Source organism: Cnephaeus nilssonii, assembly GCF_951640355.1.
Source record: "Cnephaeus nilssonii genome assembly, chromosome: 7".
In the NCBI taxonomy this organism is placed as follows: domain Eukaryota; kingdom Metazoa; phylum Chordata; class Mammalia; order Chiroptera; family Vespertilionidae; genus Cnephaeus; species Cnephaeus nilssonii.
In genome coordinates, this window is record NC_137078.1 from 73,941,162 (window position 1) to 73,965,818 (window position 24,657).

The 24,657-nt window shown below is 53.8% G+C and overlaps 2 protein-coding genes across 2 annotated transcripts; one reads left to right on the forward strand and one right to left on the reverse strand.

Annotated features, from left to right (window-relative positions):
• The first annotated feature begins 5,072 nt into the window (after window positions 1-5,072).
• GUCA2B (guanylate cyclase activator 2B) lies at window positions 5,073-7,371 on the forward strand. The gene is made up of 3 exons (XM_079778283.1): window positions 5,073-5,206; window positions 6,333-6,519; window positions 7,279-7,371. The coding sequence occupies exons 1-3, from the start codon at window positions 5,117-5,119 to the stop codon at window positions 7,338-7,340; spliced, it is 339 nt and encodes a 112-aa protein (XP_079634409.1). The 5' UTR covers window positions 5,073-5,116; the 3' UTR covers window positions 7,341-7,371.
• Window positions 7,372-12,114: 4,743 nt separating this feature from the next.
• On the reverse strand, window positions 12,115-14,494 carry GUCA2A (guanylate cyclase activator 2A; the record flags this gene model as incomplete). Its single annotated transcript, XM_079778376.1, has 3 exons — window positions 12,115-12,179; window positions 12,637-12,832; window positions 14,420-14,494. The coding sequence occupies 3 exons, from the start codon at window positions 14,492-14,494 to the stop codon at window positions 12,115-12,117; spliced, it is 336 nt and encodes a 111-aa protein (XP_079634502.1).
• Window positions 14,495-24,657: the final 10,163 nt, after the last annotated feature.

Here is a 24,657-nt window from a genome sequence, read left to right on the forward strand (position 1 = left end):
GCCATATATCGTTTGGGAAATAAACAAAACAGACAAATTCCTTACTCTTATAGAACATTATGACAGGTGCTACAAGAAAGCAAGTTAAAGAAATGAGTGAAAATAGGGAAAGGTCTCGAGCAAGGATGATCAGGAAAGATGTCTTTGGGGAAATGACATTTGAGCAGAGACATGGATAAAGTGAGGAGATGAGCCATATAAATATGTGAATAAAGAGCAAAGACCCTGCTGCCCTGGCTGGTTTGGCTCTGTGGATAGAGCGTTGGCCTGGGGACTGAAGGGTTTCAGGTTCGATTCCAGTCAAGGGCACATGCCTGGGTTGCAGGCATGGTCCCCAGTAGGGGGTGTGCAGGAGGCAGTCAATTAATGATTCTCATCATTGATGTTTCAATCTCTCTCTCCCTCTTCCTTCTTCTCTGAAATCAATAAAATATATATTTTTTAAAAAGAGCAAAGACCCCAAGATAAATAATATTTGGCATATTTGGGTGACAGCAAGGAAGCCAGTGTGGCTGGAACCCAGAGAGTGAAAGGCAGAGATTTGGAGTTGAGGTAATAGGTATGGAGACACCAGTGACCTTGGAGGCCAGTGGAAGCCTTCGGATTTTACCCTGAGTAAAGTGAGAAGCCATTATTAGCAGGTTTGAGCAGAGGAGAGAAATGATCTAACTTGGATTTTAATACAATTACTCCAGCCAGTGTGTGGAAAAAGGCCTGAAGAGGAGCAAGAGTGGACATAGAGAGATCTGTTTGGAGATCACTCTTGGCCAAGTTTTGGTGCCCAGTTATTTGGTCAAATACTAGTCTAGACATTGCTGTAAAGGTATTATTTTAGATGTGGATAACATTTTAAATCTGTAGACTTTAAGTGATTAATGTGGGCAGGCTTCATCCAATCAACTGAAGGTCTTAAGAGCAAAGACTGAGGTTTCCTAAAGAAGAAGGCATTACCCTGAAGACTGCAACACAGAACCCCTGCCGGAGGTTCCTGCCTGCTGGCTTCTCCTGCAGTTTCAGACTCAAGACTGCATCAACTCTTACCTAAATCGTAACCTGCCAACCTGCCCTACAGATTTCAGATTTGCCTACAATTGAATGAGCTAATTCCTTAAAATAAATCTAGATAGATAGATCAGATAATCAATTGATAGAATAGAATAGAATAGAATAGAATAGAATAGAATAGAATAGAATAGAATATTTATCTCTTTCCCCTATTGGTTCTGTTTCTCAGGAGAATTCTGACTAATACAAGGCTGTTGCAATAATCCATGAGAACAATGGTCAATAATGATGGATTGAACTTAATAGCAGTGGAGATGGTGAGATATGGGTAGAGTCTAGAAATATTGTGAAGGTAGAGCTACTGGATTTGCCTATGAATTAAATTTGGCAAGTGAAAGATACAGAAGCATCAAGAATGACGGCCATATTTTTGACCTGAGCAACTGGGAGAATGGTAGTACCCTCAACTGTTCTGGAAGAAACTGAGAAGCCAGAATAATAAGTCCACAGCAGAGAGAAGAAGTCAGGCGAGGGAGTGGAGAGGGCACCTACTGATGGCATTAAAGTCCTGAGACTGGATAAGATCACCAGTCTTGGTGACTGTAGACAAAGGGAATTGGTCCAAGGACTGAGCTCTGGAGCCCTTGGGGCATTCTAAGTTCTGGAGATCAAAAAGAGAAAGAAAAAACAACTAAGAAAACGGAGAAGATGGGCCAGTGAAATTGGCAGAAAACTGGAGAGTGTGCATCTCAGACACTGAGTGCAGAGTGCTTTATCCCAGTGGTCAGCTGTGACGATCGCTCCTGGGAAAACGGTCAGTTTGGAGTCAGGGAGAGTCACGGGCTCTGGGGCACCATGGTGGCAGGCACGTAACAGGAAGTCCAATGTGGAGAAAGAAGCCACCCAAACACGCACACACAGGCCAACTGTCACTCACTCTGACTGAGGCTTCCACACAGAAACCAGAGTCAGAGTCACTTCCCACGTCCCTAAAGAAGGAAGTGTCCTGAGAAATGTCAATTTACAGTGGCTCCATGGGCGTAGCAGCATGGGTTTGCATCTATGATTTTGATGGATGGAGGGTCATTCATGAAGTGATTAGGAGGATATGGATTGATATGTGAATTTGAGTCATGTCAGGCAGATAAGAAAGTCACATCTGTTCCCAGGGAAAGAGTGACACATGGAGGGCCCAGCTGGGGGGGCTGGAAGGTGGAGGAGGACAGAGACCATGGCCACAGGGGCCTCCAAACCTTACAATGTGTTCCTTGTCCCTTGGTGTGGGGCCAAGGGGGCTGAGCTTGCTCTGGTGGAAAGAGCAAGGATTTGGGAGTCAAGCATCCTCATGACAAACCCAAAAGCTAGAGACAGATCATCTTTTTACAAATGAGAACCTGAGATCATAGAGGTGATACATTTGCCCAAGGTCACACAGGTGGCAAATCCAGCTCTGGACAGATGGCACGTCATGGTGTTTAGGCTGCGCAGGACGAAGAACGGAACTGTTCCAGCTGTGGGGTCAGAGATGCAGTTTGTCAGGGAGGACTCCATGGAGAGCGAGAGGCAGGAAAACCACCGCTCGCTGCGTGGCCTCCACGGGCCAGGCACGTGCTAGTCGCCAGTCACGGGCACCGCTGGGATGGGGTTTTTCCATTTGTCCGCACAACAGCCAGCCACTATGAGGTTGCTCATTTCTTCTACTTATTGATGAAGAAAGAAACAGAGGCTCAGAGAAGCTAAGTAACGTATCTAAGATCACACAGCTGATGAGTCGTTTAAATCCAGATCTTCTTCCCTCCAAGGCCTAAGTCTCTTTTTTTAAAAAAAAAAAAAAAAATATATATATATATATATATATATATATATATATATATATATATATATCTTCATTTATTTCAGAGTGGAAGGGAGAGGGAGAGAGAGTTAGAAACGACAATGATGAGAGAGAATCATTGATCAGCTCCCTAACCCTAGCCCTCCTGCACGCCCCACACTGGGGACCAAGCCCAAAACTGGGCATATGCCCTGACCGGGAATCAAACCATGACCTCCTGGTTCATAGGTTGATGCTCAAACACTGAGCCACATCAGCCCTTTTTCTATAACACCATAAGCTGAGCAGAGGCAAGAATTGCATGTATAAAACCTGCTCACCTGTCTTACTCTCAGAGTGACTGTTAAAATAATAATATACACGGAGCCACTTTAAAATGGAGCCGAGCTGCCATGCCAGAGGAGCTGCCGGGAATGTCTTATGCCTCAAACCTTGGGAATGTTAAAACAGGGCAAACTAGCTTATGGGCTGGGCCTAAAGCAGCTTCGTGCCCCCAAAGACCTGTTTGCAAGGATAAACAGAGAGCAGAAATTATGACTACCAGACTGATGGCTACCAGACTGAAAATTAAAAACACTGTTTAGAATTCGCATCACTATCTTATGTTACCTGCACTGATAGAAATGCCTTCCTCCTATTGATATAATCATTACCCTTCCTTTTCTCTTCACACTCCTTGCCTTTGTCTCCTAATCAGAACATGATCTAGGCTTCGGCCTGAATCAATGCTTTCCAAATAACTATGCTTCTATCTCAAATAAATGTTTGTTGCCTTTCACTTTGAAAGAGCTTTTACGTTTAGGTTAACATGACGTTAAACACGGTGCTTGACCTCAGTGGGCCTTGGGTTACTCATCTGTGAAATGCAGACAACCATTACACCCATCCTCTAGGACCGAACAAGATCATGCCCATAAAATAGCACTGTGCCTCGCACACAGTGCAGGCTCAAGAAGTGAGATGACTATTTTCAGTCCACAGATGAGAAAGCATGGAAGAGTCCATTACATTCTTCAGCGTCCAAAGAGTAAAGGCTGAAGTCTGGATGCAAAGCAAGACATAGGACATACCAAGTGAACTCTGCTTTTCCCATTTCACCCCAAGATAAGACAGGAAATGAGTTGCAGGCAGGTGGAATGCATCAGTGAAAGCATGCGATGAGATTAGGCCTGTGCGGTAGAGGTGGTCTGAGGGAGCGTGATGAGATGCTAGGCACAGGTTGGAGAGAGGGCCTTCCCTGTTATGCATGGGTGCCTACCATATACCAGGCTCGGTGCCCAGCAGAACTGAGAGGCCTGGCAGGGGCGCCGTTTACAGCTGCCTGAGCAGGCAGTGGTGATAACGCCTGTGGACTTTACTCTCTTGTCTCTGACCCAACCTTCAAACATGGAGGCGTGGGTTGTGCATTGCCTAGAAAGCAACTTTAAGCTTAAGGGCCCTGCTGTGGCATGTATTACCCAGAAGAGGGCGAGCTCAAGTGGGCCCCATCACTCACAGCAATCTCATGCGGTGGGTTCCATCATTCCACCCATTTGATGGAAGAGGAAACTAAGGCTCAGTCAGAGCTGATGTGGCTTGTCCAAGATCACACTGCTGCAGGCTCTGAACCCCAGTCAATCTGTCTCCAAGGCCGGGCTCTGGCTGGGGGAGGTTACTGGCTTCTGAAAGGCAGACAGGTGAGATGAGTCCATCATAGCCTGAGGACATCCAGGCCCTGGTGAGAGATGCAGGCAGAGGCAGGCTGAGGGCCTGCACTCAGACTGATCAGAAGAAGGATGGTCTTTCAATAGAGCTGGGAAGAGGGGGTGGGAGAAATGTCTAGGAACACAAAAAATTCTGTATTTGCCCACCTTCCCTGAGCCAGCAGATCTTATGCCCAGAGAACCATGGGCTGGCCTGGGTCAAAGATAGCGAGTCCTCACTTTGCCGTTGACGAGTGCTGTGACCTGGGGCAAGTCACTTTAACTCTGGAGCCTCACTTTCCCTGTTGTAAAATGGTCTCCCTATCATCTTACTCCTTAGGTATCATCGGGAGGAGCGAAGGAGAGTGGTGTGGTCCGAGGCCCGCCCACAGAGCCCGCCCACGTGCCCTGGCCCCCCTGCTTTCCCTCCCTTCCTAAGAATGGACTCTAGGCTTGTCACAAAGTTGGCAGGTGTCCACCCCACCTTGGCTGCCCAGTTAATGAGTGACCAGAGTACATGGCTTATAAAAGCTGCTAACCAGAGAGGCAGGTAGCAGCTGGGTGGGTGGCTGTTGTGGGGTACAGAGGGAGCAAGATGGGTGGCAGGACTATGTCAGGGCTTCTGTCTGGGGTGGCTCTGGTCCTCCTGGTGCTCCTGCAGAGCACACAGTCAGTCTACATCCAGGTGAGTCCTTCCAGCCAGAATGGCCTTTAACTCAAGGTTCCCATGGTGGGAGGTTGGGACGGGGAGAGGATGCTGGGAATTCATGGGATACAGGGGGGCACAGGGCCTAGGATTCAGCTCAACACACATTCACAGCCCAGGGACTAGGACAGCTGGGGGTGTGGGCAGCCGGTACACCTATGGCTACGGTGATAGTGACAATAGCAATAATAATAAATGGCTGTTATTCAGCATGACTCTCCTTGGAGACCAGCCCATCCTGGTCAGAGGGTAGAGTATGGAACAAGGCTTGGAGCCGGTCCTTGAGATGCCTGAAGGGGGAGGGGAGACCCCTGTAGGCTCCCACAGCTCCCCACGTTCACCCATGCATGGGTGCAGCGGAGAAGCACCAGAAAATGTCTCCCAGGCAGGTAACATTGCAGGATGAGCTGACATTGCAGGATGAGCAGGAGGTAGCAAGGCATGGAGGACGCTGACTGCCCCAGACAGAGGGCACCGCATGGGGAGCAGTCTGCAGGGGGCCCGGGTCTCCTTCCGAGGCACCCATGAGGCTAGAGGGGGTCCCAGAAGCAGGCCTGCCTGTGTGACAGGGTGCCGCTGGCCTCTGGGCACGGCCGTAAGTCGGTAGCGCTTGAGTGGCTCCCACTCCTGCTGGGCAGGGCCTCCAGGAGAAGAACAAAGGGTCCTGTAGAGGGTACCAGAGAGCCTCCACCTCCCCTGGCAGCCGGGCCAGCTTAGGGTTGCCATCGTTTTGGCCTGTCGGTTCAGCGGAGGTCACCCAGTTATGGAGTGTGCCCTGGGTACCAGGCACCGGGGAGGAGGGGACATGGTTACCTCCATTTGTCAGGTGAGGCTCAGAGTGGGCAAGAGACAGGCACCTGGTCGGGAAGAGGAGGGATTTGAACTGGGGGCCACTGGCCCCCAAAGCCCATGTTTTGAACCGCAATGTTCCACATACAGCCTTGCTGTGGCCTCATCCAGCAGGGACCGGGGGCCTGCGGCTGCGGTGCGAAGTGTCAGACACTATCTCGTACTTTCCCTGAGAACAGGGAAGGCTGGGGGTCGGGGGAGTCCTGGCCTCCTAGTCTAGGTTTTGATGCCCTCCCATTTCTCCCCGCCTCCCCAGTACCAGGGCTTCCAGGTCCAGCTGGAATCCGTGAAGAAACTGAGAGACCTGGAGAGGCAGTCGGTGCTCAGCCCCCGCCTGCAGGCCCAGAGCCTCCTGCCCGTCCCGTGCTACCACCCGGCCCTGCCACCGGACCTCCAGCCCATCTGCACCTCCAGGGAGGCCGCCAGCATCTTCAAGGCCTTGAGTGAGTGTCCCCGCCCCTGGGAGCTTCCTGCCCTTGTTCCCTTCCTCTCCACACCCCAGGTCACGTTCAGGTTCCTCCACCTCATGTTATTTCTATTAAGTACCCAGTGGCTGAGAATAGGGTGATCCAAGATACACAACACCCCTTCCCCAGTTTGGGCACCAAAAGCCGGGGAATGAGGAAGCCCCTCAGCTCCCAACAACCGGGACCAACTGGTCATCCTACATCCAAGACCTCCCAGATGGGAGGGAAGGGCCCCGGGGAAAGGGAGCCATGAGCACTGACTGTGATGCCGTGACGATGGGGAGCACAGCGGGACACGAGGAGGGTGACTCACGTCTGGGGTGGCATAAAGAGTCTGAAAGGCTTCCAAGAGGTGACATCGAGGCCGAAAGGGAAGGGATGAAGCAGAGCTGGCCAGGAGCATGTAGTGACTAGCTAGCATTTAGTGCCAGGTCCTTGTCAGTCTTGTGCCTGCGTCCTCTCCTCACAACCGCCCTGTCAGGCCATGACTGTCCATTCAGGAGACAGGAAGCCCGCGCACAGAGTTTAAGTGACTTGCCCAGGCACTGCAAGGAAGGAGAGGGCCTGGGACTTAAGCCCAAGATGTTCACTCCGTTTCTAAAATGTCACGCTCTTCATCTGTGAGAAAGATGCCGGCCCTCTAAGCAGGCTTCTCTGGCCGCCTGGCCAGCAGCTCCCTGGACCACAGGTGTTTCGGGTTCATGTTCAGCTGAGCGGTTCTCTCCCCCTGCCCAGAGACCATCGCTAACAACAACTGTGAGCTGTGCGTGAATGTTGCCTGTACCGGCTGCCTCTGAGATGGCCCTGGGTATCCTGCGCCAGCCCTGGACACCTCCCCACCCCCCCCCACCCCAAACCACTGCCTTCGCAGCCCCCACCCACCCCACCCCCAGCTCTGGCGGTGCCCTGGCCACCTCGGTCATTGCCACCCTCCCAGGGCCAAATCCCCTGGATCTGGCACAGAGCAGTGTGGCTCGCAGTTGGAGAGAGTTTGGCCCCGTAGAAAGCCCTGCTGCTGAATAAAGATGCTCCACCCACACGTGAATCAGAGTCCGTTTGTTCATCCGGAGCCCTGGGAGGAGCTTCTTGGGAAAGAAGAAGTTGGGCGGGCTGAGGACAAAGTGTGGACTAGAGTTAGGAATCCCCAGGTTTCCAGCACCCAAGGAGTCGGTTCACTGAGTCCTGTTTGGTATAGAAGGGCGTGAGCTCAGGGCAGGAAACAAGGCGCCCAAGGTCCACAGAGCACCCAGACCCACGTACCCCAAGCTGAGCTCAAGGCCTGGCCTGGCTGCAGGGCCAGAGCTCTGAGCTCCTGATGGGGGTGGGGGGAGCTCCCTTTCTTAGTTGGGACAGTGGTGGGTGGAGGAAGGATCACGTGGTGCCCCCTCCGGGTGCCTAAGAAGATGGGCCCTTAGCTTTCACCCTCGGTGGCCCCAGCCCCAGAGGGAAGGTATTTCCTCCCTGGGCCCTGGAGAATACTAATAACAATAGCCTTCGCTTATTACGCGTTTGCTATAGCCTAGGCCAGTGGTCGGCAAACTGCGGCTCTTCCACAAAATACCACGGCCTGGGCAAGTCTATTTTGAAGAAGTGGCATTAGAAGAAGTTTAAGTTAAAAAAAAATTTGGCTCTCAAAAGAAATTTCAATCATTGTACTGTTGATATTTGGCTCTGTTGACTAATGAGTTTGCCGACCACTGGCCTAGGCACTAGTCTAAACCCTTGGCACGTATTAACTCACTAAGCCTCACAGCAGTCTAACGAAGCAGGTACTGTTCTGATTAGCATTTCCACTTTATGAAGAAGGACACCGGGTTCTGAGAGGACCAGTCCCGGCTCAGCAAAGTGGTAAAGCAGGATTCTTCCCGCAAAGTCTGGGCCGGAATCCGTGCTCTGAAAGGCCATGCTGCGCCTCCCTGTGACACCGGCCCCGGCCCCCTGCCCCCACATTCTCCCTCGCAGTGGCCTCCGGTGCCATAACTCAAGGCCAGAGCCCAGCTGGGAATTCCCTGGAGCAGGGTCTTTCCACAGCATGGGGTCCTCCCCAGCTTCTGCCTGGGGCAGTCAGAGAGGAGGCAAGTCGGGTACAAAGGAGCTGGGCCCTCTGAACTCAGTCCCCCGCTGCCCCCTCTGGGCCAAAGCCTGCATGAATCCCCCCAGAATCCCACCCCTCCTCACTGCCCAGTTCTGCTCTCCCAGCCCGCCAGGCTGCAAACCCCAGAGCTCCAGCCCCTTTCCCTTCCTCCCCCACAGGCCAGATTGGCTGGGGCCCTTGCAATGCCTCCTGGTCCCTCTGGGCCGCTCTCATTTCTACCATCACTCGAGGTGGGCGTTTAGCGCATGTTGTGGGGTCGAACCCTGGAGTCAGAATAAGACCACCGGAGGCTGCTGATTGATTAAAAAAAGCAGGCAAGGATTTATTGAGCTGGCCAGGACGGCCGCGAGAGCACCACACGCAGGTGGAATCCACCCTCACGACCTCACCGTTCCAGGTGTAGGCAGTCCTTTTAAAGGCCTAAACCACAAAAATTTTCCTTTGTTCTAATTTCTAAATTCTAAATGCTGGCTACAGCCTGCAGAGGGGTTCCTAGCCACATCGTGCTGGACATTGGAATGTGGCCCTATCTCGCGAAAGCAAATTGTCTCTAAAGGTTATCTGCAGTTTCTACTCCTGGAGCTACTGAGTCAGTGGGAATCAATCCCCTGTAGTTCTGGTCCAGGTCTCAGTCTGGAAGCTGAGGTAACTACCCTGTTGTTTAAGCAAGTAAGTGGGTGCAGCAGCCAGAATAGCAGGGTTAAATTTCAAACAGCAGTTTTTACCGAAGTATGGTTGCTACCATACTTCAGCGCACTACCCCAGACCAGGCCAGAGCTTCCTCCCTGCCCTGCTTTCCATACCAACCACCTTACCCTCCGTGCCTCCCCTGGTCACCCTCTCAAGTCTCAACCAAGCTCATGAGCCACGTGGCCTCCTCTCCACCAGTCCCTTCAGCCATTCTGGGTTCCCACCTGCCTGGGGAGGAGGCAGTGAAGGAAGCTGCCACTGACCAAGCGTCTTTTCTGTGCCAGGCACAAGGCTGAGCCATCCACACAGAAATAAGAACAACAACAACAACAGCAGCATCAACGAAGTGCTCACTATGGGCCCGGCCGGGGGAGCTTTCACAGCTTTTCCTATATCACCTCATTTAATCTTCACTCACCACATTTTATTTAGGGGTAAAAAGAAAGGCTTTCAAACAACTCACTTCTTAAAGCTCTAAAAGTGGAATCTCTCCTCTCACCTCCCCCCATCTTTGTCATCCCCTGTTTACAGATGAAGAACCTGAGGAAACAGCCTAAGTGACCTGCCCAAAGTCCCGCAGCTGGGAACAGGCAGAGCCAGGACTCACACCCGGAGAGCGGGCCCCAGAGTGGGAGCATTAAATGATCCTACTCCACCCCAGGGCTCACCAAATGCCCCTGCAACCTGGGAGGCAGGGTCTGCTATGCCCATTTGTGGTGGAGGAAACCAAGTCTCAGAGCGGGGTGCACGGCTTGTAAATGACACGCTCAGGCTCAAACTCAGCCCGTGTGCCTCCCGGGCCACCCTGTCCACCTTACTGCAGAGAGAGAGTTCGCCTACCCAGCGCTAGCAGAGCCAAACACTGAACACCAACAATTGCAGTGGAGAAATAATGCTGCCACCCCGGAGAACGGGAAGCTAATGCTCAGAAGCCCAAACTCCCCGTTGACGTGTAGGTTACAGATGATATAGGACAAATCGCAAGACACCGTGGGTTCCGGGTTCAGGGTTGTGCAGACACACCCTGAGGTCTACTCTGGCATCCCTCTGCCCAGTTTTATGGGAAAGTAGCCAGGGAGTCCTTCCGCCTTAGGACACAGGAGCTGAAACATAACTTAGGTCAAGATATTATCTTTAGTTTAACAGAAACCCATACCTTGTCACCTTTAGCGAAGGCTGCACCATTGTTTCTGGCTGCCCGGGGGGGTGGGGGGGTGGGGGGGTAATGACTAGAAGGGAAGGACTAAGGCTGCAGGGCTACATAGTCAACAGAAATCATGCACTGATCAGGACCCCTGGTTTCACCCAGATGAGCCGTTCCAGTGCCTTGGCCCTTCCTGCTTCTGTGTGTGTGTGTGTGCACCCCACCTTCTGGGATGCCCTCTGCCCCCCATCTCCACACAGGCTTTGAAATTCCATCCATCCCAATGCAAATCCCAACAGCCAATGCAAATGCCAGCTGCCCCTCCCCTTCGCAAAGCCTTCCCTGACTCCTAGGACATCACTCTCTGAATTCTGCAGCCCAGGGAACCCTGCTTGGGTCACCCAGTTCCCCTCCACCCTTCTCCCCAAGAAGGACCCAAGAAGGTTGCCTCCTCTTTCCTCCTTCCCTGTACCTCCCTCCACGCCTCACCTCCTCACCCTGCCTGAACCATTCTCAGCTTGACCCTGGTTCCCCTTTCTTTGGTTTATTTGTTTCTACCGTTTATGGAGTTGTTATGTTTGCATATAGCCTGAACTTTACATACATCATACACACACATTTGCATGCAGCACTGCCCCTGGCCTGGGAGGCAGGTGCTATCGCTACCCAGTCTTACAGAGGAGGAGACTAAGACACAGAGAGGAAAAGCTCCTTTCCTACCATCACACAGCACGTGGAAGACCTGGGACTCGAACCCTGTGGCTCTTGCTTTCCCTGCTCTGCTACATTCTCATGCAGCCATCCATGTGGTGGGCCTCACCTGCTCTGGGGAGCAGGGAGACTTCCCCGGCACAGCAGCCATTACACCTCAGGGTGGCCAGAGCTGTGCAAGGGGTGTGGGTGGCCAAGGTGCCTAGGGAGCCCCAAGGACAGAGTGGGAGCATGAAGACCCCCTCCTGGGAGGGAGGGAAAGGCTCCTGAGGAGAGGCCCTGGGAGTGGAAGGGTGGGGCCTAGGTGGGACCTGGGCAGGGGTGTGGGGAGAGGAGCATGCAGTGGTGAGAGGGGCAGAGGAAATGCTGAGAGCTGTGACTTTGGTGGGGGGGGGGGGTTGGGGGGGGCAGGAAGCAACGCTGAAGTGGTCAGAGGGGGCCAGATCCTGAGGCACCTTGAGTACTCTAGAGCTCGGGGCCAGTGCCATGGACCCTTGTGACCCTGTGCGCATATGTGGCTTAGTGACGTTGGTGACTCCGGGACGCGTGAAAGAGCAGAGGTTCCACCTCCTCCACTGCTGGTCTGGAGAGTCAGGTCCCTCGGTGCAGGGAGAGTGGGGTCCTTGAGCTTAGCACTCAAGGCCCTGAACGAGCGAGGGCAGGTAGGCATTCATGACGCTGGGTGAGCTGGGTGATGCGTAGACTGAGAGATGAGGAATGAATGAAATCAACGCCAGGAGTTCTCTGGAATCTGGTTTATTAGAGGCAGGTTGGAGAAGCAGCCAGCAGCCAGCAGCTCCGATGGGGTCAGGGGCTGGGTCTCCCCAGGCTGCTCTCTCCTTGGTCCTCCACGGGGGGCAGGGTAGATTAAGATGCCAGGAGTGGGAGCATTCTGCGGGGGAGGGACAGAAGACAGCGAGCCCCTGCTGTCCTAGCATCCGGCACAGGCAGCGTAGGCACAGAGCTCGCATGTGTTCGGGTCCTCAGCGATGGCCTCTGGACAGGAGAGACGGGGCCCCATGAGCACCAGCTTCTCTTCTTCCCCAAAGCCCCCCCCCCCCCCCCCCCTTTGAGCCGGAGCTAGGACATCTGCCACCAGCTCTCAGGAGAAACCCAGGCCTGTCCTCTAGGACCAGTTGGGCTTCCTGCCTCAAACCAGGACAGGCACCGCTCAAACCAGCCAATCAGAGCAGAGTTTCTACCCAGAAAAGAGCTACACCGTGACCCAGTGCTACTTGCATCAGTGAGAGTCCAGACCTTCCTAAGGCAAGCCTTGCCAATTACAACTAAGAACTAATTACAGCAGAGGGCCTCTTATGACTCACCCATCAGAGTCTCACCCATCAGAGCAGAGCCCCGCCTCTGAATCCCACCAATCAGAGCACTTCTCTTCTTCAAGTGCCACCAATCAGGGAATTCCTAAGCCCCACCCACCAGACAGGAGGCCACTCACCCAGCCTCCTGAGGATCTCATGGGCGTTGGGCTCCTTGCAGACAGGCTTGAGTTCTGCAGGAAATTTAGTAGAGCTACAGAGGGCGGGAACCGCAGGTCCATCAAACTGCATTCCGCTCCCACTGCTGGGCTCCTGGAGCTCCCGGAGGCCCTTGAGCTTCTTCACTGACTCCAGAGAAAAGGAGAACTTTCCATCCTGAGAGAGACATGTCCAGAGCATGAGGCCAACCTGCTGCCTGCTCCCTGTTTCCTCCGGGACTGGCCCCTCTCCAGCCCCAGTGGCTCAAGCAGTGTTAGTGGCTCATGGGAACCAGACACTCCTCTCAGGGCAGCATGAGGTAGTTAGAGCTCGGGCCTCAGAGCCGGACAGTGGGCTTGGATCCTGCTTTAGCTCTGTGCCCAAGGACAGGTCCTTAGGTCCTGCATGTTATGAGGAATGGAGAAAATGGATGTGAAGTGTCTGGGACACAACAGGTGCCCGATATGTGGGAGCCATTGTGCTAATTTTTAGGGAGAGGTACAGAGCTGGGACCAGGACCAGGTTCCACGTGGCCATGCCCAGGCTCTTTTCACCCCTGCCTGACAGCCACGTGGGCTGCTCACCTGGCTCCCAGCTCCAGCCTGCAGCCTGGCTGATGTTTGAGAAGCAATAAAAGGCCTCCCGGAGCCTGGCTGTGATAGAGTGGGGCCCCTGTGGGGTGCATCCATACTCAGGGTGACCATGTGAGTCCTGAGATCCAGGCCGGTGCTCAGGCTGAGTACAGAAGTAATGAGAAGTAAGGTCTGGAATTGAACCTGAGGCAGGATAGTAAGAAGCTAGGAGAATTCCTTGGCAAGTGGAACTGGGAACTGATAGAACTGAACAAATTGGTGGAGCAATTCACAGCCAGATACAGACGGTCACCAGGGGGCCCTTAGCAATGGGCAAAACTGGCACCGGACCTGGCCCCCCAGGGAGATCTTCCTTCCTCTGGCTTATCACTGATCATACCTTTCCCTGACATTTCCTTCCTCTGGCTTACCACTGATCATACCTTTCCCTGACCTTTCCTCCCTAGAGATAACATCTAGCCCTCAGTTGTATTTCAGCTCTAGGCCCAGAAAAGCAGCAAAACTAGTGCTGGTGACTCCAGGACCAGCTGCAATAACTAATGACCCCCTGCCTGGCGCTGACCAATCAATAGAAACCAAGACCCTAAATGGATACACCTGGAAAAGCTGATGACTCTTCTATTGGATCCTCCCTAAGACTTCTCAACTCCCAGCCTTTAAAGCCCTCAAAACAAAGGTCCCAGCTTTTCCCTCCCCTCCCAGCCGCTCCCCTCCCCCCCCCCCCCCGAATGCATCTCCTAAACTTTAAGGGTCCCCACGAGACTTGCAACCAGGGGAGCAATGGGCAGCGGCAGCTCGTCCTGGGCTCTCTGACTCTCCAGGGAGCTGACAGCAGCCCACCTTGGATCACTTCTTTCCTATAACGTTTCGAGAGAGCCAAAGCCACCCACCTAGTCTCCTGTTGCTTCTTCTACCCTAAGCCACTCCTTGTTTCACTGTCCCCAGCTTTAATAAACATATTCTCAAAATCACCTGGTCTCGAGTTATGAACTCTTTCCTGCACAAAGTCAAGAACCCACACACTGCAGGCTGGCCTGAGGCAGACCTGCTTCCGGCCTAGTCCCCTTTCCCGTAACAAATCCAGCTCCAAAGAGGGGGTGCTCTCTCAGGGCACAGGCCCTGTGCACTGGGGTCAGAGAGCCGGCTGGGCCAGGGAAGGGTCAGGACTTACCTGCACAGTGACTCCCCCGGCCAGGGCAGCCCAGGTTCCCAGGAGGCACAGTGCGGCGAGAGGGAAGGTGTTCATGGCAGCCGTGCCCGAGGGAGGAGTGGCTGGTCTGGATGCCAAAGGGAAACAGCGGGGCTTTTAAAGAAAGCGGGGTTACTCAGTAACCCAGGAACTTTTGTCAGGCTCATCTTCTCACCTGTAAATTAAGGCCTAATCAGTTAAGGCTCAAGACAGCCCTGGCAGATAAGAGATCAGTCCCCCCCCTGGGCACTCACTTTTGACCCACAGCCAGCTGGGTCCTGCATTCATTCCCAACCACACACACTCACTGACAACGGCTCTGGGCCAGGCCCTATGCTGGGGCGGGTCTGTAGACCCAGCACGGTCCTTGAGGAGGGGTCCCACACAGTGGCAATGCAGGGTGTTCAGGGGAGTGGGAGGGGAGGTCAGGGTGGAGAATGGAGGGGCGCCTCCCCCAGTCCAGGGGCAGAGCAGTTCAGGAAGGTGTCCCACAGAAGGGCATGCCAGTGCCCAGTTCTGGAGAATGGGTGGGCATTTTCTTAGAGAAGGGGTGGGGGTAAAGGCCACTTCTTACAGAAGATGCTACATTTATGACAGCCGTGGTGAACTAGGCCTGGACTATTCAGGGAATTGGAGTCATTCAGCCGGGGAGGGGGGGTGAGGAGGGAGTTTGGAGAGGGCTTCACATGCTGAGAGATGAGGCTGCGGGCCGAGGCAGGTACTAGGTGTGGCCACTATGACTGGGGGGAAGAACTCAGCTCTGCCATCCACAGGCCTGGTTCAAGCCTTACCTACTGCCCAGCTGCAATGTGTGTGAACTTGGGAAAATCGTTTCCCCGTTCTGAGCCTCAGTGTCCCTTGTGTCCTCTAGGGGGACTAATAATAATAATACCTGCCTCGTGGGGTTATTTTTGTCAATAGCAGCATCCACTTCTGGTCCCCATTGGCCTCTCTAGTGACCTGCCCATCGGAGCCACAGCCTGTCCTCATTTGTGCTGATTCCACTGTCCTGCCTGTCCTTCAGCCTCAGATTATCTTCAAATGAGCTCCTGCCCTCTCCCTCCCAATTCCCTTTCCCCCTGATTGCCCAACCTCCTCCCCAGTCCTGCTGTTTCTGCCTCCTGACCATCCCCCATGTGTGCCCTCCCATTCTGCTCCACCTCCCCCACTGGCCCAGCCTAACCTCCCCCACCCTGGCCCTTCCTGAGCATGCTTCCCTACTGCTGAACCTGCTGTTCCATCCCATCCGCCTGGAAGACTTTCCTTTCTTGTTCCTAGGTGAACTCCTACTCAAACTATAAGGCCCAGGTCCAATAATCCCCACTGCATCCTCAGCTAAACCACCTCTCTTTGTCCCCATAGGACTAAGGACATTCCCCCACGGGGGACCTTGCTGAGTGAGATGACCTGGCGATGTGTGTCTGCCCCTTTAGACTCTGACCCCCATGAGGACTAGCACTGTGTGTGTTCATTGTGTTCTATTGTGAGCAGGCCCAGGACAGGGAGGAAGGGAGGTCCTGAGAGCTCCTTGGCTCTAATCTGCAAACAAACCTGGCCAGAAGCCAGGAAGGGGCCCGGAGCGGGGGCCAGGGGGTGCGGAAATCCCTGGGTGTGGAGAGTCAATATTGAAGGAGGACTTGGAGGGGGCAGAGCCTGACCAGGAGGGAACTTCAAAGGGGTCCGGCCCAAGGGAGGGGCAGGAAACACCTGTCCTAGCTGCCTTCCCAGGTCCCTCTCAGAGTTAGACTGGCCTTCCTCCCCTTTCTGGTGTGTGTGTGTGTGTGTGTGTGTGTGTACTGAGGTGTGTGTATGGACACTAAACTGTGTATGTGCATGCTGATGAATGTGTGTGTGTGTGTGTGTGTGTGTGTGTGTGTGTGTGTGTGTGTTTATACTGAGGTCTACACATCCAGTCCACCCATGTGGTGGCTGGTGCTAGCTGAGAGCTGGTGGGAGTGAGCCCAGGGGAAGGGGGAGGTAGAGAACATTAGGGTTATGGCTGGAATTTAGGTTGAAGGTGAGGCTAGAGATATGCCTATGGGTAGCATTTATTTCAATTGGGATGGAGGTAAGCACCAGGCGCAGATCAGGAGTGCAGCTGAGGGTGCTGCTGGGGCTGGGGGTGGGGGGTGGAGTTGAGCAGGTGAAAGCTGGGTTCGATCAGCCTTAGGTTACAGGTTAGGGCAGTGGTCGGAAAACCGCGGCTCTCGAGCCACATGCGGCTCTTTGGCCCCTTGAGCGTGGCTCTTCCACAAAATGGCCTGGGCGAGTCTATTTTGAAGAAGTGGCGTTAGAAGAAGCTTAAGTTTAAAAAATTTGGCTCTCAAACGAAATTTCAATCGTTGTACTGTTGATATTTGGCTCTGTTGACTCATGAGTTTGCCGACCACTGGTTTAGAGAAGATGTGGTAGCAGTGGGTGATAGGAGTTCAAGTTAGGATTCAAGTCGAGGTGTGGGTCAGGGTCAGGTTTGGAATGAAGCTGAGGGTGGGTGAGGAAGTGGCAGGGTTAGGTTTAGAATGCCGTGGGGATTCTAATTGACATGGAGCTTTGGGGTCAGGCTAGGTTCCTTGGCCGGGCTGAGGCTGAGCTGAGTGAGCAGATGAAGGCGGCAGTGGGGTTGGGTTGAGTGTGCGGTGCGGGTTGGGTCTGGGACGAAGTGTGCGGCTCCAGCAGCGCTGGGACTTGGTTTTGCATGAAGGGTGGGGCTGACGGAGCCGTTCCTGGCTGGCTCTGGTCTGTCCGTCTCGCCTCTCCTACGGCGGCAGCTTGGGGATCCAGGCAGGGGCTTTGGTGCTGAAGCCTCTTCTTCCCGAGTGCCCTGGCCGGAGCTGACCCGGCACAGGGCAGGGGAGTGGGCGCCACGGGAGTCCACGCCGTGGGAAAGAGGAAGTGGCACCGGGGCCTCAGCCCTTTGGGCCCCGCCCGACCCAGCCCCGGCCCTGACATCACCTGGGAAATGGGAACAACTCCCCTCCCTGTTTCCCCTAAACCCCGCCTGGCCTGTGTCCGGGTGTGAATTCAGGCCCTCTCCCTCCCCTCCTGCAATGGAGCTGCTGGGCACTGGACTTGGGGTCCTCCCAGTACCCCAGGCTTCCTGCCCCCCCCCCCCACACACACACCTGAACTCTGAGGCACTGGTCCCCAGCACTCCCCCACGCTTCATCATTCCTTATTGGTAGCAGGTGGGTCTGGGTGGTCAGGGCTTCCCCCATCCAAGGCCACCTCTTCTGGCAAACTTGCCCCTCCACAGCCTTCTGGCTGTGCTGCCCCTGCCGCCGGCCTCCGCATCTGAAAACCCATCGTGCTGCCTGGACCTTCAGAAGAAACCGGGATTCAAGGCCCTTCATGATCAGGCCCCTGCTCACCCTCAACCAGGACTCCCCGGAGGGAGCCAGGAAGAAGAGCCGAGACCGGGGGGGGGGGGGGGGGGGGGGGGGTCCTGTTGGAGCCAGGCAGCCCTGGGTTCAATCCAGCTTCGTCAGTGAACAGCTGTGTGACCTTCCCAAGCTTCGGTTTCTGCATCTGAAAAATGGAGGCAATAACACCTACCGTGTGGACTTCAGATTGTCTAGAAAACCTTCCTCACTGATGTCCGGCCCAGCAAGCCTGGGTGAGGACCGTCTCCTCCTCTGGGCTTGGCCGGCCGCCTCTGCTCTCCCCTATAAAGCTTGGCAACTGCCTGCCTTGCCCGCTGTCCTGCCAGCTCCTGACAGCAGAGCCGTCTTGCTCGGTTGTGGCCCCAGCACTCGCACAGCCTGGCACGGAGAGGGTGACACTGAGCCCTCAGGGGAGAGGAGCGTGGCGGCATTTGTAATAATCACAACATTAACAAGAGCCATGACCGTTCCTGGCTCTGGGCCGCGCGCTTTACAGGTGTGGAAACCAGCCCCAGCCCCTCACCCCACTCCCAGCAGCTCCCAGGGCTCCCCACTGCCGGCCGCCCTCTGATCTTGGTGAGGAGGCAGACGCTCTGCCTTTGGGCCCACAGGTGTCTAACTCTTGGGTTTGGGTGATCACAACATGGCTCCAGTGCCCCCTGAGGACCTCCCAGGCCCGGCTCTGCTTCCCTGCAGGCTGGCACCTCTGCTGACCCCAGTAAGAAAGACCAGGTGGGCGCCCTCACTGACCTGGGTGACCTTGAAGAGGGTGTGGCCCACATTTCACAGCCTCCCCATCCTGCTTCTAACATCCTGGTTCCTTTGAGAGCCCAGAGCTGTGTGCCTGGGAGGGACGTTACAATGTTTGTGAATCTAACAGCTCTGAGAACCCCTGAGAAACAACCCTGGAGCCCCATTCTATAGGTGGATGAACCGAAACTGAGGCCCAGAGAAAGGCTAGGAAACCATGGCTTTCCCAAGGGCGCACACCGAGGTGCCTGCACAGTCGTATTGGGGGAACACTGCACCAGGGCACCCAGCCAGCAGGAGGGTAAACGTGGACACCAGCACGGGACTGCCTTCGCCGAGGGGGAGGCACAACTTTCAGACTCATTGCCAGGGGGCTTGGTGGCGGCTGCGGTCTCAAAGCTGTGAGTTCCAGAACAGAAGCGAGTTCTCACAAACGCCAACGCCAACGAAAAGCTTCCCCTCAGCCCACACCCCCTGCACGGTCTCCAGGCCCGTCCCCAGCCTTAGGGAAGGGGAGGAAGAAAGGAGCGGCACTGGTCAATGATGCCCACTGCACTGGAGGGAACCAGGCCCTCTGAGTAGGTGCCAATGTCACGCAGAAAGCAAGCAGCTGAGTTAGAATCGGAGGCCTCTGGCTTGAGCCAGGCTGGGGGGCAGGGCTCCCTCACCCCCCGGGGCCCTGGGGTGAGCAGGCTCTTTCCCTTGATGCTCCCGGGGGCAGCTGGGGAGTGGACAGAGGGTGTGTCCCGTTGTTTGCTCAGTGTCATCTCACATCCCGTGGCCTGGCCAGGACGAAGCTGTGGGGAGCTCCATTCGCCATCTGCTCCCCATCTCCCCCACCCCAGCCTGCTCTGGGCATTGGCCACGAGACAACCTCCCACACCTGGAGGCTGTCAGGGAAGGAAAGAGACACAGTTGAGCTCCCACCACGTGCCCCAGAGCCCATAGGCTAGAGGGAGGAGGGTAGACCACGGGCAGATTCCATGGGGCTCCATGGGGAATTTGCTGGGAGCCACGAGAGAGGGTCCCTCTGCAGCCAGTTTCAAAATGCTTGATAGATGAGGTGGGGGTAGCGTTTGAACTGGGCCTCAAATGATGGGAAGATTTGGATCCACACAGATGGGGCCTGTAGGGCAAAGGCCTGGCGGCAGGACACACAGAAGGAAGGGAGGCTGAAGAAGAGAGTGTGCCAAGAGGTACCGTGGTGAGTGACAGAGAAGGAGCTTTGAGTGCCAGGCTAAGGTGTTTGCCCTTAACCAGAGGGCAGCGGGAAGCCATGGGACTTTCAGAGCAGGGAGATGGGGAGAAGGGCTGTGATTTAGAAAGAGCACCACCCACGTGGTGTGGAGAGCGACTGTGTGGGTATGGCTGCTGCCCGGGGGAAGGGTGCTCTGCCCCTGGCAGTGCGCTGGGAGGGGCCATTGGAAGGATGGTGTGCAAGAGAATCAGCTGGTCTTAGCAACAGAGCAGCAGGTGGCATGTGGGAGGGAAGAGAGGGAGGAGGCGGACAGAGCCAGAAGACCAGAGACCCCCCTCATGGAGGGTCTCATCAGCACTTTGACATAAGGTATCTCATCCCACTTACAGATGAGGAAATGGAGGCCCGAGAGGGCAATGTCTTGCCCAGATGAAATTCTAGGTTCTTCTGACTGCGGTCTGTGTTCTTTCATTGCCTCGTGTGCTATTCTGGCCTTTGGGGCCTGCAGGGCACATGCTCACCCACAGGCCGGCAGCTCACAGTGGACCAGCTGCTGTTTTGGGTGGACAGAGTAGGGGCTGCCTGGGGGTCAGGAGCTGTTGTAGATAGGTCAGGATCCAGCTCAAAGGGCTACAGTGGCAGGGACAGAGGCAAGGCAGGGATGTGATAGAAAAGGAGAATGCATCTGTACGGTTCTCACTCGCAGGGCCTAACCCTGACAGCGCCTAGAAACCCAGTTCTATCCCAGCAAGTGTCTCGGGGACCTGGGCCCTTGGGAGGTCGGAATGGCGAATAAGGAGCAGAGGGGAGGAGGAAGCCAGAGCTTAAGTGAGGAGCCATCTTGCTCCCTTGGGCTGCATACTTGTCTCCTGTCTGCAGCTTCTGAACACACAGATACACCAAGGCACACAATCACATACCCAGCCACAGACACATGATCACACAAGCACAGACAAGCAAGGACTCACTCACACATATGTACACCATGCCTCATGGGCACAATCAGACAGTCACACAGCCACGGGCAGTGACCCTGACTTACAAACACACACCAGAGTCACAGCTCATGCACTCATGCTCACACGGAACCTGAGGACTGTTCCCAGGAGGCCTCTGCCTGCGAGCGTCACTCAGGCAGGGAAGGGTGGGAAGTGTCCTCCCGTGTCTTTATTGCCATTATCTGGAAGAGGAAATTGCCTCTTCAGCCTCTTGGGGCTGCGTTGTGAGGGGTGCCATTCACCCACAGTGACGTTAGCTCAGGCCCGTGCTGGGGTAGGGTGGGGTGGGCTGGGCTGTGGTAACTGGCCCTGAGGGAGGTCAAGGGCACCCGGGGAGTGTTGTGGAAGAAGCGGTATGCCTCAGTGGGAAGAGCAGACCGGAGGGAGGCAGACCTGGGTGCCTGCCCTCTTGGCAACCTCTCACTGGCTGTTACCTTGGGCAAATGACTTTACCTCTTTGAATGGCAACGGCCAGCAGTAAAAGGCAGATAATAACACCAATCTCACAGGACAGTTAGGAGTGCTGAGATAATGACTGGGCAGAGGGCCTGGCCAATAGCGGCAACAGTCACAACGTGGGTGATGGCTGCAGGAGTTGGTGTGTGTGTGTGGGACACAGGCTGAGGCTGAGGCAGGGCTGGGAGGGCAAGGGTAAGCAAGGCCAGTTCCAGACTCAACTGGTCCCAGAACAGCAGCGCCTCAGGAGACTCAGTGTTTGGGGTTGATGGTGGGGTGACTTCCCCCACCCTAATCTTGCAGTAGGCGGGCAGGGGCAGTGGGCATCAGGAGGGCTGGCTGGGCAGCAGGCTCAGACATAGCTCTGAAGCGTTCCCCACCAGTATGTTTATTGCTGAGATCCAGAGGGGCTGCTCGGAGCTCTCCAGCAAGCTCTGATCGGTAAGAAGATTCTGAGGTCTTGTCTTTAGGAGCACCCAACTCCCGGCTGCCTGCGGAGAAAGGGAGCATAGCCCCAAGGCTAAAGGAAACAGGAAAGGTACACAGCTGGCCCAGTAGCTCTTCGCCCTCTGGTGGCCTCCAGTGTTCACTGCAGCCTCATTGCTTTGATCAAGGCAGCGATTTTCAACCTTCATCTCACGGCACATATAAACTAATTATTCACACACCAAAAATATATTGTTTTGAAGATCTGACAAAAAGTAGGTATAATTTTGATTCACTCACACCGAATGGCTATTGTTGTGTTGGCTGTTGTCATTTTTTTGACAATGTGAGGGAAAAGAGGTCAGTGCCCCTCAAGTCAGGTATTGCATGCTTTAAAAATTCTTGCGGCACAGCGGTTGAAAATCGCTGGTCTAAGGCCCTACTTTGGCCCAGTAGCTGAGGTAATAGCGCCAAGGAACTGACAACATAGCATGGAGAATAGTGTAGGCACTGATGCTGGAAGGCCAAGTTCTGAAATCCCGCTGCTACTATTATTTCTACCACTTACGAGCGGGGTGACCCTGGGCAAATGACTTCATCTCTTTGTAGCTCACTCTTCATTTGCAAAACGAGGTTGATAATAGTAGTATCTACTACACAGTTGTTTTGAAGAGTAAATATGATCATCCACATCAAGGGCTTGGAATAAGTAAATTAAGTAACAAGTAATAAACGGTAGTGAGCTGTCCTATTCTGTACTTCTGGGGTCAGCATGGCCGAGGGGCACTGCTTGAGTTGGGAGTCAGAAACAGCCCTGATCTGGGGTTGAACTGAATCCTGGCCCTGGTGCAGCCACTTACCAAGTTTGTGCTTTGCATATTTAGTCACATGCCACATGGAAGGAGAGACACCGGAGGTAAGTTGAAAAGCACTCTTGAAAATCCTTTAGGAAGGCACCATGTTGGGGATAAACCTGCCATGTTTCAAAGCCCGACATGGCCAGTTTTTCTAATTCTTGGTTATAGTCCGTCTTTCAAGTAGCTGGCTTGCATGCAAGGGTGGTGCACGGACCATGTGTATCTTTATTCACTGCACATACTCGGTGGCGAGTTGCTCAAGAAAAGATACATGGAAGCAGTACCTGTTAGGTTCTCAGGTTCGAATCTTCCATCTCATACTCACTGAGGGGCACATGTTCATCACAGGCCGATACTCATTACAACATTTCTTAAGATTTCCATTCTCTCTGCTTGGCCAAGTGGGTAGAACTGTAGCTGTCTGCTTTAAGCGAATGCATTCAGGATGCAGCTGCATTGAGACTTACTCCCTGAGGTGTCTCCTCTTCTGTAAAATGGGGTAATAACTGTATACTACAGTGTCAGGTTCTTGTGTACATCAAGTAAGACAATGTGTGTAAGAACTTTAAATGCTTTTCAGGTAAATGACGTTCTCCACTACTCCCCTTCCCTGTTTCCCCCTAACTGGCTGTATGACTTTGAGCTAGTCATTCCCTCTCTGGATCTCAAGACTCTCAACAGCAAAATGTGGGGGTTGTATTAGATGAATTCCAAAGCCCCTTCTAGCTTGCAACTTTCAAGATAGTTTTGCGATTCTAAGGCATTTAGATTGCAGTCAACCTAAATGCTGAGGTTTACATGGCTTTCCCAGGGCTGCTTTATCCAAGTGGTAAGGATTCATCTAAATATAGCAGCCCTTCACACACTGTAACATGCTAAAGCCTTGAGAATGAAACATGCATCTTAATGATCTTGTTTACCTTTTTCATTTGATCAGCACAGAGGTGTATTTCACTGTGCCTGAGTCAGTCCATAGCGACCACACTTACCTATGTCCCGACCACAGTCCTTCAGACGCACTGCTGATGACCACGATTCACCTGTGATGGGAGAGCACAGAGCTCCCCCCTGCAAGAGACACACACTGGGCAGGCAGGCACTCTGCCTGGCGTTGGGAAAATTCCTTTTTGGAGGGAAGTAGGGTAAAAGGAAATGGACTTTGGAGTGAGGCCCCCTCTGTAAAACTGCAGTAGGTAACTTTCCTGGCAGCATTGTATGGGTTCTGTTAGAAGTAACATGAGGCCTTGGGCAGGATCATGGATTGGTGGGAAGCACTCACTGAGTGAGACAGACTGCAGCTTCAAGTCCACTGCCACCATGTTAGTCTCCCCACTGCTTAGCCGATTTCCAGATCGGTCAGGGGATTTGGATCCCACTTCTCATGGATTTCTGGGCTTGGTTGTTTACGAGCAATCCATCACTTCTCCTGCTTCAATCCCTCACCCCCACCCGACCTGCTCATCTAGCTTCCATGCCTAGCTCAGAGCAGTGGGATTCATGGGAACACCTTCTGTCTGGGACCCTTTGAAGACTCAACTTAAATTGCCCATGTCGACACTGAGGCTTTCCTAAACCACTGCCCCAGCCCTGCATGGCCTAAGTCCTCACCACCAAAGCCTTGCCAGGGCATACCTCCAGAGTAGCCTTCCCTGGGTTGGCATTTGCTACCTGAATGGGTTAAGTCTGTATCCCCTAAAGACAGAATGGTCTCATCTCTGAATTTCTCATGGGAAGATCTGGTATAGTGTGTGCTCCACTTTCAACCTTTGGAAATGACTCTCTGGAAAGGCTGTGCTGGGGGCAAGACTGAGGACAAGGGGAAGGCTTGGGATGGGGAGTTACCTTGGATGTAACAGAGGATGGTGTAAAAAAATGACAATGGAGTCAAATGGCCTGGATTCGAACCTCAACTCGGCCACTTTCCAACAAAGAATCTGGGTGAACGACTAGACCACTGAGTTTCCCCCCAACACTATAGGATGAGGATAACAATATCTACTTAGCACAGCACCTGGTATATACTAGCACTTTTTTTTTATGTCCCAAGTGCTGCTCCAAATATTTAAATGCGTTAAATTAATTTAATATCACTTCAACTCTAGGAGGCATTATCCTCATTTACAGGCACTGTAAATGAGGAAAATGAAGACAGTGA